Source organism: Manacus vitellinus, unplaced genomic scaffold, assembly GCF_001715985.3.
Source record: "Manacus vitellinus isolate BGI_N305 unplaced genomic scaffold, ASM171598v3 scaffold_8_pilon, whole genome shotgun sequence".
In the NCBI taxonomy this organism is placed as follows: domain Eukaryota; kingdom Metazoa; phylum Chordata; class Aves; order Passeriformes; family Pipridae; genus Manacus; species Manacus vitellinus.
This window is the reverse complement of record NW_021940864.1, coordinates 18,328,326-18,342,985: the sequence shown is the minus strand read 5'-3', so window position 1 is coordinate 18,342,985 and position 14,660 is coordinate 18,328,326. Positions and strand designations below refer to the sequence as shown.

Here is a 14,660-nt window from a genome sequence, read left to right as displayed (position 1 = left end):
TTTCGCTCCCTTTTCCCTCCTTCCCTCTCTAGCACGTTTCCCCTGTCCTCGCTCCCTGGTTACCTATCTATCAAATCTGGTCAGATTTGTGGGAACATAATAAAGTACATGCAGGAAGATGTAATGCCTTTTGAAAAATGTTTACACACATTAATATTTCCTGGTGAAACTGCAACGCTACCACTCCCTCAGAGAAGATAGTTCAGGAGCAACAGCAAGACTTTCATATACCCTCCTCAAAAAGGCCATATGCATACAATAAAAAAATAAATAAATCTGCAAAGTAGGACTGAAACTGGGCTGCACACTCCCTCTCAGAAAACTCAAGAGGTCAGTAGCAAGGTTTCAATGTTGGGAATTTAAAATAATAATAGTAATAGTAGTAGTAATAAAAACAAACAGCTCAGTCCTTTCCTTTGATGTTGGTAGCAATGAAGATGCGTAACTACACCTGGGCTAGATTTCAGATGCAGAGAGGGCTAGACAAGTCATCTAGAAGTCATCCCGTTCTCTGAAAGACTTCACCAGCAAGGGAGAAAGCAAAGTGATTCCTTTCACAGAGAGTCAGTGCTGTGTTTCTGACATCTGAACACATGAACCTTCCCAACTTCCTAATCCTTTTTTGCTAGTTTAGAGTCTATTTCATTTTAATCTGGAAATGGCCCTACAAAAAGGGGAGAGACGGAGAAATAGAACACAGATACTAAGCACATTAAAGAAAAAAAGCTGCCAAACCAACTGTTCAGCTAGGGCACGTTGCCCAGATAGAATGCAGTGGGAGTAAAATAATTCCTTCTACTTCCTACCCCAGCATCCCACTCCCCATGCCACCTACAATTGTGTCAAATGAAGAGAAAAAGCATGACTCGGTCTTAAGCTTCCTGCTCTGGAGCGTCACGCTGTGAAGCAAAGCCACCAACTGGGCACCTATGGAGAACTCAAAGTGTAAAGAAACCCTGGAGCACTTAACGTGAGACAAGGTCCCTCTGTTACATTAGCACACCACAAGTGGCTTCGGACTAAACAGTTTGAGCTGAACCTCACATCATCCTCTTTATAAAGCTTTCCTCAGAAACCGCACATCTTTCTCCCAACCCAGTCACTTACTGCTACACACCAGGGACAGGACTCTCTTCTCTTGACTTGGTGCACAGAACAGGGTGTCTGCTGGGCATTCCCTGCTTTCTATTCAAGGAAACTGACTGGGTATCCCAAGGGCAAAATCACTTGTGTGTCTAATAAATATATACATTACATATGCATACACATACACATGTGAGTACATACATACAGACACACACAGCTATGTCTGTGATACATGGCCAATGGGTTTAATACCCTTTTCCACCGCCTCTAATCTCACATTTGTTTAATCTTTATGTTACACTCACAGAAGACTACTAAGTATAAATGTCACCAGAGATTATGCTGCACATAATGGAAAATGTACAAATGTCTACCAGCACATCTTCAGTTTCCCTGCTTGTCTGTGTCAGACCACACCAGGAGTGTGCTAATTACAGCATGTTCAACGAAGAACTTTAAAGAGGATAGGCCATAAATCAATCTTTCTCACAAACACCATGTATCAGGGACCATCTCATTGGAAGAAACTAGAAAAGACATTTTCCAGAAAGCAGCATTTACAGTATGTGATACTGGATCAAGTCCAGTGAGGGACCACTAAAATGGTCAGGCAGGTGGAGCATATGGCATATGAAAAAAAGCTGAGAAAATCTGAGTGGGTTTCTTTGCTTGGCTGGGTTTTTTTCTAAGCCTTAGAAAATGACAAAGGAAGGAAGAAGAACACAGAGTCGAATTCTCCTCAGAGGCAGTTGGTGAAAAGAAGGGCAAAAATCACCAGACAGACTACAGGAAATTCCCATTTCTAAAGACAGAAACTATTTCGCCATGAAGCTGGTCAAACACCAGTAGAGGGTCCCAGAGAGCGTATGGATCCTCTATATTCAGAGAAGCTCAAGATTCAACTGGATGAGGTGCTTAACAGCCTGGTGTAACTCTTAAGTTGGCTCTAATATTAAAGTAGCTCAGCTTTGAGCAGAGGGCTGGACCAGGTGACTTCCAAAGTTCCCCTCCAACCTTTTCAATGATTCCATGAAGTAACTACACACACAAATCAGATTTCAACTTGGAGATGTGGAAACAAGGTAAAATACAAAATCACAAAGAACTCTCACGGACAGCAGACTTGGTTTGGTTTGGTTTTTTCTTAAGATTTGTTCCATTATTGCAGATGCCATCAGAGATGAACAAGGGTTTTTATGGCTTAGGACCTCTAAACCAGGCTGCCGTCCAGGCAGTAGGAATTTTTGACTGAGTCCCCAATTACAATTACTTTGGTACAGATTTTAATCTCTGGACCCTGCTATTTCCCAGAAAAAGGTAAGAGGATTGGAAAGATGCCACAAATTAGATGTAAGCTCAGTCCCAAGGAGATGGAACTTTAGGGTTTATTTTTTCCCTTTAAAAACTACCACATTTTTCCGTCTCCCCTCATATACGGTGCTGATTTTCACCTTTACAAAGTTACTGTACCAATTCCCTCCATGAGGACTATAAAACCTAGAAAGAGCTTCTGGGAAGGTGGCCTCAGAGCTCCCAAAACAATGCAAAATGTCACAGCTTTCCCCAGGCAGGGATTCTGGGGAAATCTAGTGGATTATCAAAAAAGCAGTTTTCCTCACATGGATGAATACTGCCTTTGCTGTAGTTAGTGCCTACAACCACACTGCTCAACTGTGGCACCTGGCTGCTGCCACCTGTGGGCATGCATGCTCCTGGGGGAGAGCCACTAAATACTGGAGAGGATGAATAATCATCTGTGAAAGGGGAAGGGAAAGTCACACTCCTGAAAGATAGTAAGGAAAAATGAAAGATCACTCTAAACTTTAGGCAGATGAGAGCTTCATGCAAATCTTTTCTTCAGCTAAAAGGACTGCATTTTTCTGTATTTGACCCAACCAACCCAGATGCTGCAGAAGAACTGCAGATTTAGATGTATTACTCATTGGTTACCCAAGAAACAACAATCCAGCAGCAATGAACACTACGAGAACAAAAGTATCATGAGGAGACAGTTTTTTTCTCCACCCTGGGAAATTTAGTGTCTGGAGGTTATTCTGTCCTGGAACATGTGGAAGTTGAGTCTTGGCCCCAGCTGACCCCCCACCAGGAAGGGTAGTGCTCCAGAAGACACCCAAACTCCCAGAAGCACTCACAGACCTAAAGCCCACATGTCTTCTTGGAGAGTGATGAGATAATGGACAAGTGATCTGGAAATGTAGCTGCCCAAGAAAGAGGTTATAAATAAAACTAAAAAATTAAATAAGGGCAAAGACAGTGATAATGTCTGTGTTGGGAATACCATGAAATGAATTCGTGTGTGTAAATCTACACATCTGGACAAAGAAAAGGGTGAGGCTGGAAAGATGTCTCAAGGAAGGCAGGATGAGGGAGCACTGGGAGTCTGAAAAGACATTTGACAGGAAAAAATAAGAAACAGTACAGCTGACTGTAAGTTTTCTCTATCACTCTTGCTCAGAAATGGGAGCAGTGATGACAGCTCACACCAGCAGAGTAAATACGACAGAGATTACTGGTGTGGCAACAGAAGTAGCCTGAGAAGACTTTAGACCCGACTCAGTTCACATCTGATCTCACACACAGTTCCCAAGAGACCCGTGAGCTGGCCCTTGAACCCAAATTCTCAGCTCCCTGATGAACACCAGGCAAGGTTCTCGCCCCTTGAATGAGAGGATACATTTAATGCCAAATGCATACAAATGATTACAAAAATATTAACAGGAAGGAAAGGAGAGACACAGTGGAAAAATCCCTCTGCTCTGGTCAGCAGGGCAGTCTAAACACATCAGGGCAAGGTCTTTCTCAGCTGTTTCTCCAACAGGCAGGGCACTCGGCTATGCTAAGCTCTTTGGTCACCATTCCTTCAGTAGGTGCTGAAGATACTCTGTGCTTCTCCGCAAGTGTTCAAAAGCTTTGTGGAAGAGGGTCAGGAAAATACCCCTCACCAGCACCGTGCCTGCTACTTAATCTTATTCATACAGAAAGATCAAACCAAGCTTCCAGCTGCTGTTTGCCTTCACTGTCGTAACTCAGTATAAAGGTATCACCGGCAGCATTTCAATGCCTCTTGGCTTTTCTTTGCTACTGTTTCAGCAATAGGAATTTCCATTGTATTTGGACATTTGCATGTGGGGAAGCAGGGGAAAAGGGCTTTCTTCAGTTACAGAATTTTGTTGACATACTCATTTTATGTGCAAAAGCATACAGTCAGACTTTTTTTGCAAAGTCCTCTCTCGCAGAGCCAATATGTGTATTTAAAATAAGGAATAATGCATCCCTTTAATACAGCTTTTATTGTTCAAACAAGTATTATTTTAAGCACAGTGAATTCGGGAATAATTCCGAAGGTGAAACAACAGGAGCTGAGGAAAGAGAGAAGGCAGATGGGAAGATGGTGGTGACAATGGGACAAAGACTCCCCCCCAGCAGGCCCTTATCTCCAAAGCCAAGTGAGATCCTGAACAGTAGCTCTATTTATGTCCCTTCCTTCTATCTGCACTTTTTAAGGACACCAGAAAAGTTAGGTAACAAACATATGTGACAAAGGCAAGGAAAAAAAACTTCAACCATTGTAATACAATTAAGCAACAGAAAGAAAAAAATCCTCTTATTCCAGCAAAACAATCCTGCAGGAAAGCAAAGAATGGGGAAAATAAAGAGGAAATCCAAATAACTCTTGCCAGCTACCTACAACTCACTTCAAGACAGCAAGCTGCAAGAGAGACAGGCCTTCAATCACCAGGAAAGGATACTCAAGTGGTGTCACATATCAGATAAAACAGCCAAAAACTTTTGGGGTAGGAAAGACTGGTTTTCCCACTATTCCAGATTCACCAACAGAAGTGAACACATGACTTGCTGAGAGTTAAGTTGTAGTTCAAGTATAATAAGAATTACCCCGTTCTGGAATAATCACAAACATAATCCAAGTCCTCCAGAGTAGTGGGGTTTGAAATCAAAGTGCCCAGACACTTTTCAGGCCCAGAGAAACAAGAAATACCCTACAGAAACAACCATCTTGGAAAGTAGGTCCAAAAAAATAGCGACTAGGGAGTTTGGCCTCTCTGGTGGCATGTTACCTGGCTGGCTAAGTCTCCAGGCACTGCACTCTGGCCAGACAAAGCCAGCATACTTTATGAAGAGGGTTCACACTCAAGGATTTTCTGTGCTCTGATGACAGATCTGCTGTCGGATTCTCCAGCAGCAGCTCACCAAAGGCAGCTCAGGGACCGTCTGAGAGACTGGCAGTAGCGCAGTGACCACAACAACCAGCCAAAAGATGCTCATCAATGCAGCAAAGCAGAAACTGCCACAAAACGAAAAATGTCTTGAATGAAAATTTAATGGTGATGGGGTGGAAAAAAACCAAAAATCAAATGCCCTTGAAAGCCTGTAAACTACTAAGACAGGATTCCACACAAAAACTGAGGTTGCCTGTCTATGCCCTCTCCTTTTATATCTAAATAAAAACACCTCACTGAAATCAGCAGGTTCATCTTCAAAACCTCTGTCCGAGGCAGACAAATGGCATCACCTTCCATTCACACAAACAGAAGGGCAGAAGAAACAAACAGGTCTCATCTTTTTGTGCAACTTAAGGCAAGTTTATTTGTTGCAGCTGTTTTTGTTAGGGCTTTTTCTACATACTTGGTTTACAATGGAGTCTTTAAAATAAAAATGTCATAAAGAAGGACTGACAGCAACAGGATCCAAGCCATTATGTGCAGCATTTCAGGCCAGCATTTTTACGAGAGCAACAGCTCAGCTGCATTTAACTCCCTTGCTTTAGAATTAAAATGCTATCTACAGGAGTAGCGTAGCATAGCAAAGCCAAAAATCGTATCCAGGAAAGTGAATTCTCTAAGACTTCCCTCTCTCTCCTTCTAACTTCTTTTTTCTCAGAGGATCTGAAGAAACACAAGCATTTCTCCCAGTCAGGCAGTAGCAAAAGCTTGAGTCAGAGTTTGGTCAGCAGCTCTTGCTGGTGGATCACGGGTACAAGGGCTGCCTGCTTGCACTCCCATAGCAGCAAGCACTTCTCCTAGGCTAATGAATAAAAAGTCATAGATGTCAGCAAGGTAAGAAGGTGTGAAAAAGAACATATAGGAAATCAGATCTTATATCAACAAAAATCCAACTAGCCACACATGCCTCAAAAACTGATTACAATGACTCATTGGATCAGAAAAAAAGGGAGAAATACAATACAAGAAAAATCAGAAGAGTTAGTTCAGCAAATGAACCCCTTAATTACAAACTATCACCCATTTTACACCACTGTGGGATTTGGACTACAGCCTTGGTGTCACCTACAGTTGTTCACCCACAGACAGCAGTAATGCTCACAGAGTATCTGGGACTGTAAAAAAAAGCATTTAGGACTATGTATGAAAATTCTACATTAAATCTTCCTGGAGATGCTAAGACTAGCCCCTTTTTATATGACTTTTTAATTGCTTTCTGGCAGATGTGCAATCCTGTTCAGGGAAGGCTTCCGCCTGATGGAGATGGTGGTTCTCACTTGCTCTTCCCATCTTTCATTTTCAACAGCAACAATGTCAAGGGTATTATCATGAGGCCAATGAAAGACAGAAATATTCTCACTCTTCAAATTTACACACACCATCAAAAGCATCCATTTCTTTCCTCTCTCTTTTTTTTTTTTTACATCTAGCAATAGCTAGACACATTTCCTTCTCATTTCCCTGTCTACCTCACCAAGCATATCACAGATCCCAGCACTTTTAGCACCTTCCCCTGCTTCCTCCTTCTGCAAAGCTTTTATTTAGGGCTAACAAGCAAAAAGCTCATGAATATGGTTTCCTTCCCCCATTATCCTCACTTACTACTTCCTCTAGACTTGCTTTGAGACAATCAAATGCAATTTTTTAAATTAAAATCCGTCTATTAAGTATTAGTTCTTCTGGAGCTTTTCTGCACACTGCTCTACGCAAGGAAATAAAGTTTGTGATGCTGGGCTTCATTTTTCTTTACTGCTCTTTTAAATGTCTGTATAAAATGCCCTGCTGACCCATCTGAAGCTGAGTGATAAGCAGCTGATCTACTGTGTTTTACCCAACGTCTCTTATCTAAAACCATCTCCTTCAGCAAGCCATATGCTGCAAACATACTTTGAAATGTCTCCATAATAATCCAGGAAGCAGAACTGTTTGTCAAATAGCACACACACTACTGCTGGCCACTTGGAATAACCATCAGCCACAAGTAGGTACATATGCTCATTGTGATCTGCAAAAATCAGCATGGCATCTTTGCCAAGGCTTAGCAAATGCCAGTGTGGTTTCTAGTTTCAATAACTACCATTCACTTTGGCTAATTTCTCCTTCTACGTGGAGTTTCAAGCCTGATTACCAACCACAAATACATAAGAAACTGCTCCTTTCAATTTGTAGCAGTGATATTCATGCCTCTCACCCAACATCCCAACATGAAAGATTTATGGTATTAATCATGCACATCATAGTAAACAGTCATTCTCTACTGTCGATTGCATTTTTCTGCTGAAATAAGGATGAAAGTCCTAAGCTGCTTATCATTTGACCAGCCAGAAAACAAACTATTATTGTGCTATTTTAACCAAAGCTGGAGCTTAGTTTCTATGGGTAACATCTTCAGATGCAGCTACATGGTTCAGGAGCTTGACTATACAGTTTTGAAAAACAATTTAGAAACTTAATCACAGCTAAATGCAGTGCTTGTCTATGCAAGGAGTTATTCAGGACTAGTTTTTCAAAATTAAAGATTAATTCTTAGACCTGTTGTTCAGAGGGTTTTTTTCACCACATCAAACTGCATTAAGCCAGTTTGCACTCCTACATCTATGCTTGCTTGAAAAACACCACTGAGCAAGAGCAACCCTGGCATTTGTCTTGCTAGAGTTCACAGCTACAGGACTGCAGTAGCTAAGCTGCTGCAGCCCTCAGACTTTGAACTGCACCCAATAAGCCAGCTAGCTGTATTTACACCCCGTGGTACAGCCTGGAGTTGAGTCTGTTTGTTTGTGCTGCAATCCAAAAGCAAGCATGAACCTCATGTAGGTGCCCCAAAACTTATCTATCAAGCAGTCGAGTGCAGTATGTTGTTGCCAGGAGACCCCAGGAACAGGAGGCTCAGCACACACCTCAAAGCCCACTCAGAATGTTGCATGAGTGGCTGGAGCACAGGCCAGGCTGAGCTGCTACAGCTGTACTGCAATTAGTAACTAAAACTGACAGTTTAAAGAGAGCTCAAGAGTGCACCCACAAGCCACAGTTCCTACTTCTGTGTAGGCATAGTGCATGTGCAGTGTAAGTTGAATTGTCAAACAAAAATCACTGACATTAAATCCTTTTGGGCTCATTAGCATTTGGGAAACAAACACTAGAAATTTCTCACTGTCTTCATACTTGTAAGAAAAATAAGAATATGGATTAGCACATACTTTAAATGACAAAACGTGTTGGAATATTCAGATTTCTTTTTTGCTTCTTCAAAAGCTGTGTTCTGCTCTGGCATCCAGCCTTATTTTGGAGACATAGCTCCACCCTTGTTATCACAACTTCTCTCCTTTGTCCCAGACACTGTCCCCCATCATGTACCAATTGTATGGTCCCCTGCTTTTCTTCCCATCCCAAATCTTTGCTCCTTCATAGCAAACACAGACTTTTTGTCCTTTCCTCCAGGTACAAGCAACAGTCATTTAATTTCCTCCATTCATGACAGAGGCTTTTCGGAGCAAGAAATACTGCTTCTTTGATCAAGTGCAAAATAATTTAAATTGTTGCAGAATGAGTCAACAGATTCTGAAACTGGTCCTTCTGCAGATCCACACAGCAAAGCCATGTATGTATCCGCAATTGAAAGATTTCTTTCTCTCCCAGTACTGTACAGTAAGGCTCAACTTCTAGAAGACCTCCAAGAGATGTCCTAAAATAAATCCTAACCTGTGTACAAAGATGAGCTAAATTAGTAGTGAAAGACAAAACATGGTTGTGTTTTCTTATTAAAAAAGCTTGATTCTGCGATACCTGGATCAAAGCCTGTTTTCAGTGGCTTATGCCTTCTTATTGAGGATGTATTTACCTTGAATCTATCAGCCACAGGGATTGCACTTAATACCAGCTGCACTTTACCAGAGAGAAAAGGATGGTTAAAACTTCGCTGATGTTCGATTCTCCATTCTGCTACGGGCAAATCACTTAATCTCCATCTCATTTCCCCACATGCAGAATGGAATAACTGTAGGCAACAGGGGCATTGTAAAGATGGAAGTTCAGGGATATTACAGTGATGGGAAACACAAGAAATTCTACATGTGCACTCTGAGAGGGATTTTCAGGGTCTGACAACTGCAGTGGAAATGCCCCCACCAGTTAAATTTTCTTAACATCCCAGCTGGATTCACTTGACTGGCAAGGGAGTTTAGTCTCCCATCCCCAGCTGGCTCTTGCTGCTCAGGTTACTTTTGTGAGCCTCCGTTTCTCACATTTCTGCTATTCTGAGGAATGCTCCAAGTAGACTAATCCATTTATTAAACTTAGCAAAAGACAGTAATTCTTCACTCTAAATCTATAAATGCCTTTTTTCCACTGTGCAAGGCATGCAAGAAGCAAGAAGGTGAAAAGGTATTTGTAAGCAAAAGCCATTTTGACACATTTCTCAAACACCTGTCTGAATCATATCTTTGTTTTTCCTTTTTATTTCATCACAAAGGCACACAAGAGATGCACAAGATTCCCACCCACATTTATTTTAAAACAATTTACACTAATTAGTGAAGGATCATTTCCTTCCGAACAGGAGCAGGAACAGCAAGCAGTTACTCTTGTATTAAATGTCCACCTGCAGACATCCTAAAGCCTTTCTCACAGCTTGACTTTAGCTTTCAATGTTATGTCAGTTCTCCTTTAGACAGCGTTTGCTAATTTGTCTTCAGAAACTGCTGTTCTTACTGCACCTTTGTCGATTGCTGTCCTCACCCTGCCATCATTTTCATTTACATAAACTCAGTAAAGTATCTGCATGCCATTTGTCCTACACTACAGCTCACAGTGGAGAGAAACCACAAGCCGCCACATTACCGTCAGAGGGATTTTTAGTTACATCAGTGAGATCTTTCCTATGCAAGCTAAAGCAAAGGGATAACAGCCAACACCACGGCCACGAGCAATTTGCAGCACGAGTGAAAAGAGCCACAAGAAAGCAAGAGGCCGGCAAAATCAATAAAAGCTGCTAGAGATCCTTGCTTGCCACCTTGATACACCCTCTCCCCGGGGGTGTGCAGCCAAGCACATCACTGTGACCTGCTCTGAGAGCAGTGTTGGTGACTTCAAATCACCAGGTGACTTCAAATCACCAGTGGGCTGTCCTGCCTTATTTGCAACCACTGAAATATATAATTGTGTCTACACTGCTGTTCATTACTAGCACAATACTGAGAACACAGAGTGCTTTACAGAGGCATACAGAGGGAGCATTTTTCTCAGAGGAGTTCAAACATTACTAGAACCATAAAGCGCTCTATACATTTTGGGAATACAGTCACAAGCACACAATGGAGTACCCAGACTGTCTAATCTAGAAGAACAAGTAGAAAATTTAAAGAACTAATCATTTATATTCAGTTCTCTCTCTACTTCCCTGGTTAACTTTAGGCATCTCCCTTCCCCAGCCAGGGACCAGAGTATTTGGGCATTAAACCTAGAGCTTAATAGTCAGAAGCTGACCTTGGATACAGCGCAGCAAATACACTGGTGCAAAGAACTCCCTGCAGGCAGCCACAATGCTCAAAAGACAATTCTGCTTTAAGCTAGGGCCCCTAAGCCCATGTTTTCCAAGAGCCAAAGCACCGGCATCAATCAAATACTTGTGCTGCGGCCCCCTCAGATCTGCTGCCTTACAGAACCAAGGTGATAGATATATTGGAGCACTAATGACCTCACCTGATGATTTTAGAGCCCTGATAGCCAGACCTCACCTTGCTGTCTTTTCTCCTTCTTCCAGAGCAAGGCAATGAGGATTCATCTTCCCTCAAATCTGTTCAGATTCCTTTAATCCTTAAATACCTTTTCCTTTTGAGAACCAAAACCAAACAAACCCCTAAATGAACAGCAACAACAACAAATCACAAGACCACATCTACATAGACACATGAAAAAAAAAAAAAGGTTAATGAAGGATTTAAGAAACCTGCACTCACTTTATTGTATGATCTTTGGAAATGAACAAGAAGGAACAGAAGAACAGCACTTTCACCAGAAGAGTATTACAAAGAAGAGAGAGGAAAACAAATAGAAAAGGGTAAAAGGGGGGAAAAAAAAAAGTGGGGCGGTGGGCTGGGGAGGGCGGGTCATGAAGTGCTTGTGTACAGTGCGACATAGCTTCAGACCCAAAGACAAACCCGGGAGAGATGTAAAGTGGCACGCAGGCAGTCAGCGCCAAAACCTGGACGCCGGGCGCTCGCTGCCACGCTTCCGTCCCGGAAGACGGACAGCGGGGTTTGCCCGAAGTCCGCCAAGGTGGCCACGGAGAGAATGAGCCGCCATCCGCGTTTCCCGACGGCCCCGAAGCCGAGCCCGGCCAGCCCTTCCCACGCGTGTCCGGCCGGGACACGGGCGCTCCCACAGCCGGAGTGCGTCCCGAGAAAGTCCCGGCCCCAACGCCTCCCTCTGCCGGGCAGCGGCGGAGCGGCGCGGCCCCGCCGCCCAGATGTGCTCCGCAGGCACAGCTGGAGAGGAGCCAGCCGGCAGCACGGGGAAGGACGGGCAGCTTCCTGCGCCTTTCCCTTGGGCGGGAGGGGAAGCAGGAGCCGCCTGCAGCACCGTGCTGTGCCTGGGCAGAAGTCAGGAAAAGAAACAGGAGTCTAAGCCTTCGTTCCGTGAAACACCTGACAAAAGTCTCTCTGCCTCCCGGCAAGTCCTGTCCTAGCTAACCTGTCGGTAAGCGCCCTTCTCCCACGTGAATTTTGTTGAGCCAAGATCAGCTGATGCCCAGGATCTCCTTTTCCTGGCTCCACTTCTCGACCTCTTTCCCTCAATGCAGCGCTTTTGATTGTCAGCTCCATTAATTTCTTCATCTAAACAGCAAGCGTTTGGCTATAAAAACAAACTTTTGTTGTTTCTTCAACCGCTTCCCCCAGATAAGTAGCAGATGAAAGCTTTTTTCTTTTCAAAGCCAAGTACTTTGGATCCTAGCAGAGTAGAAATCTCACCAGTTAAACATGGGCACAAAGACATGAAACACACAAACTCTCCTCTCTCATTTCTTCACAACACATCACTCTCTCTGGTGAATCCTGAAGGCCTTGCCAGATCAGCATTCTGCTGTGTGGTGTCAGTGCCATATCCCTCCCTTCCTCCACAAGCCCAGGAGACACTGGCACATTTTCCCCTTCTGAATTTAAACCTGTGCCACACCGGCAGATGATGATCAGCAAAAGGTGTCTGGGACACCTTGACCGCTTGAAATCTAAAATGGTCTCAGTTTTCTTAATAGTTTCAGTGTACCTAAAATCTGGGCTACCAGGTACAGCCTAAAGAATCACACACTGTATTACCTACAGCATCTCTGAGGACAAACCAACATTATCCACAGCCTGTTTTCTAGAAAGCTCATCTTCCCTACAGCAAAACATAGCCCATTATGATGACAGAACACAGCAACCTTTCTGCAGAAAAGGTACTAACATCTCACCTACCCTGATGAGAACTTAACGGGTGAACTGTCTCTCCAGCGCTACACAGGTAAACCAGTTGACTGTAGACTTACCTTATGCTAACTGAAGAAACCTTTTGCAGGTAGGGTTAAGGACATTTCCACAGCCTAAGAAACACCTTCCATCCCAAGTAGTCTTTCACTAGCTGAAATGCATCTCTCTCTATTACTTGTGCCAGCACACTGGCATTGGCCAAAAGGTAATTTCCTACCCCCCCACCCCCCAACTCTGCCCTCCTCACAACAAGTCGCAGCCACACAGGCATGTTTCTTAGCCATAGACTATGCTTAATGAACCAAGAGAGCACAGTATGTGTGGAGGGAGGGACTGGAAGCCTGAAAATGCACTATTCAAGCAAGCAGAATAGCAGTAACTCATCAAAACACAGGCAAAACAGTAGGGCTTCTGGTTGATGGGAAGTGTCACAAGATCCCTAAGGTACTAGCATGGAAGTCACTTTGTCTTATTCCTTAAAAATAAGAACAGCAGCCTCAGCAGCACAGCACCCCTTACTGCCATGGCTGAATTGCTGTCTGACTACTGAACCTCCAGGTCCATCTTTTGCTGCATCTTCCATTTATTTGGAGTCACTTATTATACCTATCTCCCCCTCTCTCAAACTCATCTGAAATACATATATATATTTCAAAAACTCCAGTGCAAACCAGACACAGTGATAATTTTAAAAGCTATGCTGCTCATGTCAAATTATTCAACATCTGTCTTCATGTTCCCACAAAAATTAGCATAGGATGGTGGTTTCTGATGACACCTATAGTGAAATATTTTGACTTCATTCAGCAAGTTGCAAACAACCTGTCAAGAGGATAATGTCAGTTTTCTAGTACTGCATATTAAAGTCAATTGAGGGCTTATCTGGTGTATGAAGCTACTGACCTGACCTAAAACTAGAGGCTCTAGTGTCACAGGAGAGTCAATGTGACACATTACAGCTGGAGAACAGCAAGGCATTCTGAAGCACTGGGCTGGATAGATTTAATGCCTTGACCTTAAAGAGCTGTTAAAGACTTATGCAAATCTTGGATCAACCCAGTCCTTTGGTGAGTCTATTTCTATGGCACTCCAGTTAGAAAACTCATTCCTCAAAAGGCTGTATACCGCCTAAGCCACCACAGATTTAAGGGCTGGACAACAAAGATAAATGGTTGAGCACAAAAGATGTGTGAACAAGTGTGTATGTTTTTATATATGTACATACACACATACATAGTTTGGAGGACCACTGCGTTCATACTTCACATTTTCCAAACAGGATCAGCCAAAAAGTGACTCACAGAGCCAGCTCCGCCCCTCCTTTAGCCAGTGATCTGCTCAGCCATTTCTGAGGGCACAGGGTATGCTGAGATGACAGCAAGGTATCTTGGAGAGCTCCATGTCTTGGACCCCTGTTCCTGCTGGCAAATCAGCTCTAGGCAGAGGCAGGTGAGAGGGATGGATCCAGGTCACCAGGTGACATTAGAGTGTCTGTGCCCCAGAAACTGGCAGCAAAAGACATGCACGCACACAGGTTGCAAGACTGTGAGGCATACTGCATTGTAAACTCTAGTAAAAGCATTTTTACCTTACAGATAAAAGGAGCAGGAAACAAATCATGTCATGTGTACATGAAATGAAAAAGTGCAGATGTTTATGGCTTAAACCCAGGATATGTTTTACCATGACACTCCTCCATCACAGACACAAGGAAACAATCTTCCAGTAGATTTGTTTTTGGGGCTGTCTGTAGTGGCATCTCAGGGGTGATGGTGTCTCTTTAAAGAGAGAGCCTTAACAGGTCATTTATTCCCCACTTCTGAGGCCAGGGCAGGCCTAATCTGCTCTG

At 43.3% G+C, this 14,660-nt stretch overlaps 1 protein-coding gene across 1 annotated transcript in view; it reads right to left on the bottom strand.

Moving 5' to 3' along the window:
• The window catches only part of MDGA1 (MAM domain containing glycosylphosphatidylinositol anchor 1), a 137,604-nt gene extending 125,426 nt beyond the window's left edge, over nt 1–12,178 (bottom strand). The window contains exons 1-2 of the mRNA XM_029965106.1: nt 12,061–12,178; nt 11,548–11,934 (exon numbers count right to left, since the gene is read on the bottom strand). Of these exons, the coding sequence (XP_029820966.1) occupies nt 11,548–11,934; nt 12,061–12,178 (505 nt within the window). The remainder of the gene's footprint in view (nt 1–11,547; nt 11,935–12,060) is intronic.
• Between the last annotated feature and the right edge of the window lie 2,482 nt (nt 12,179–14,660).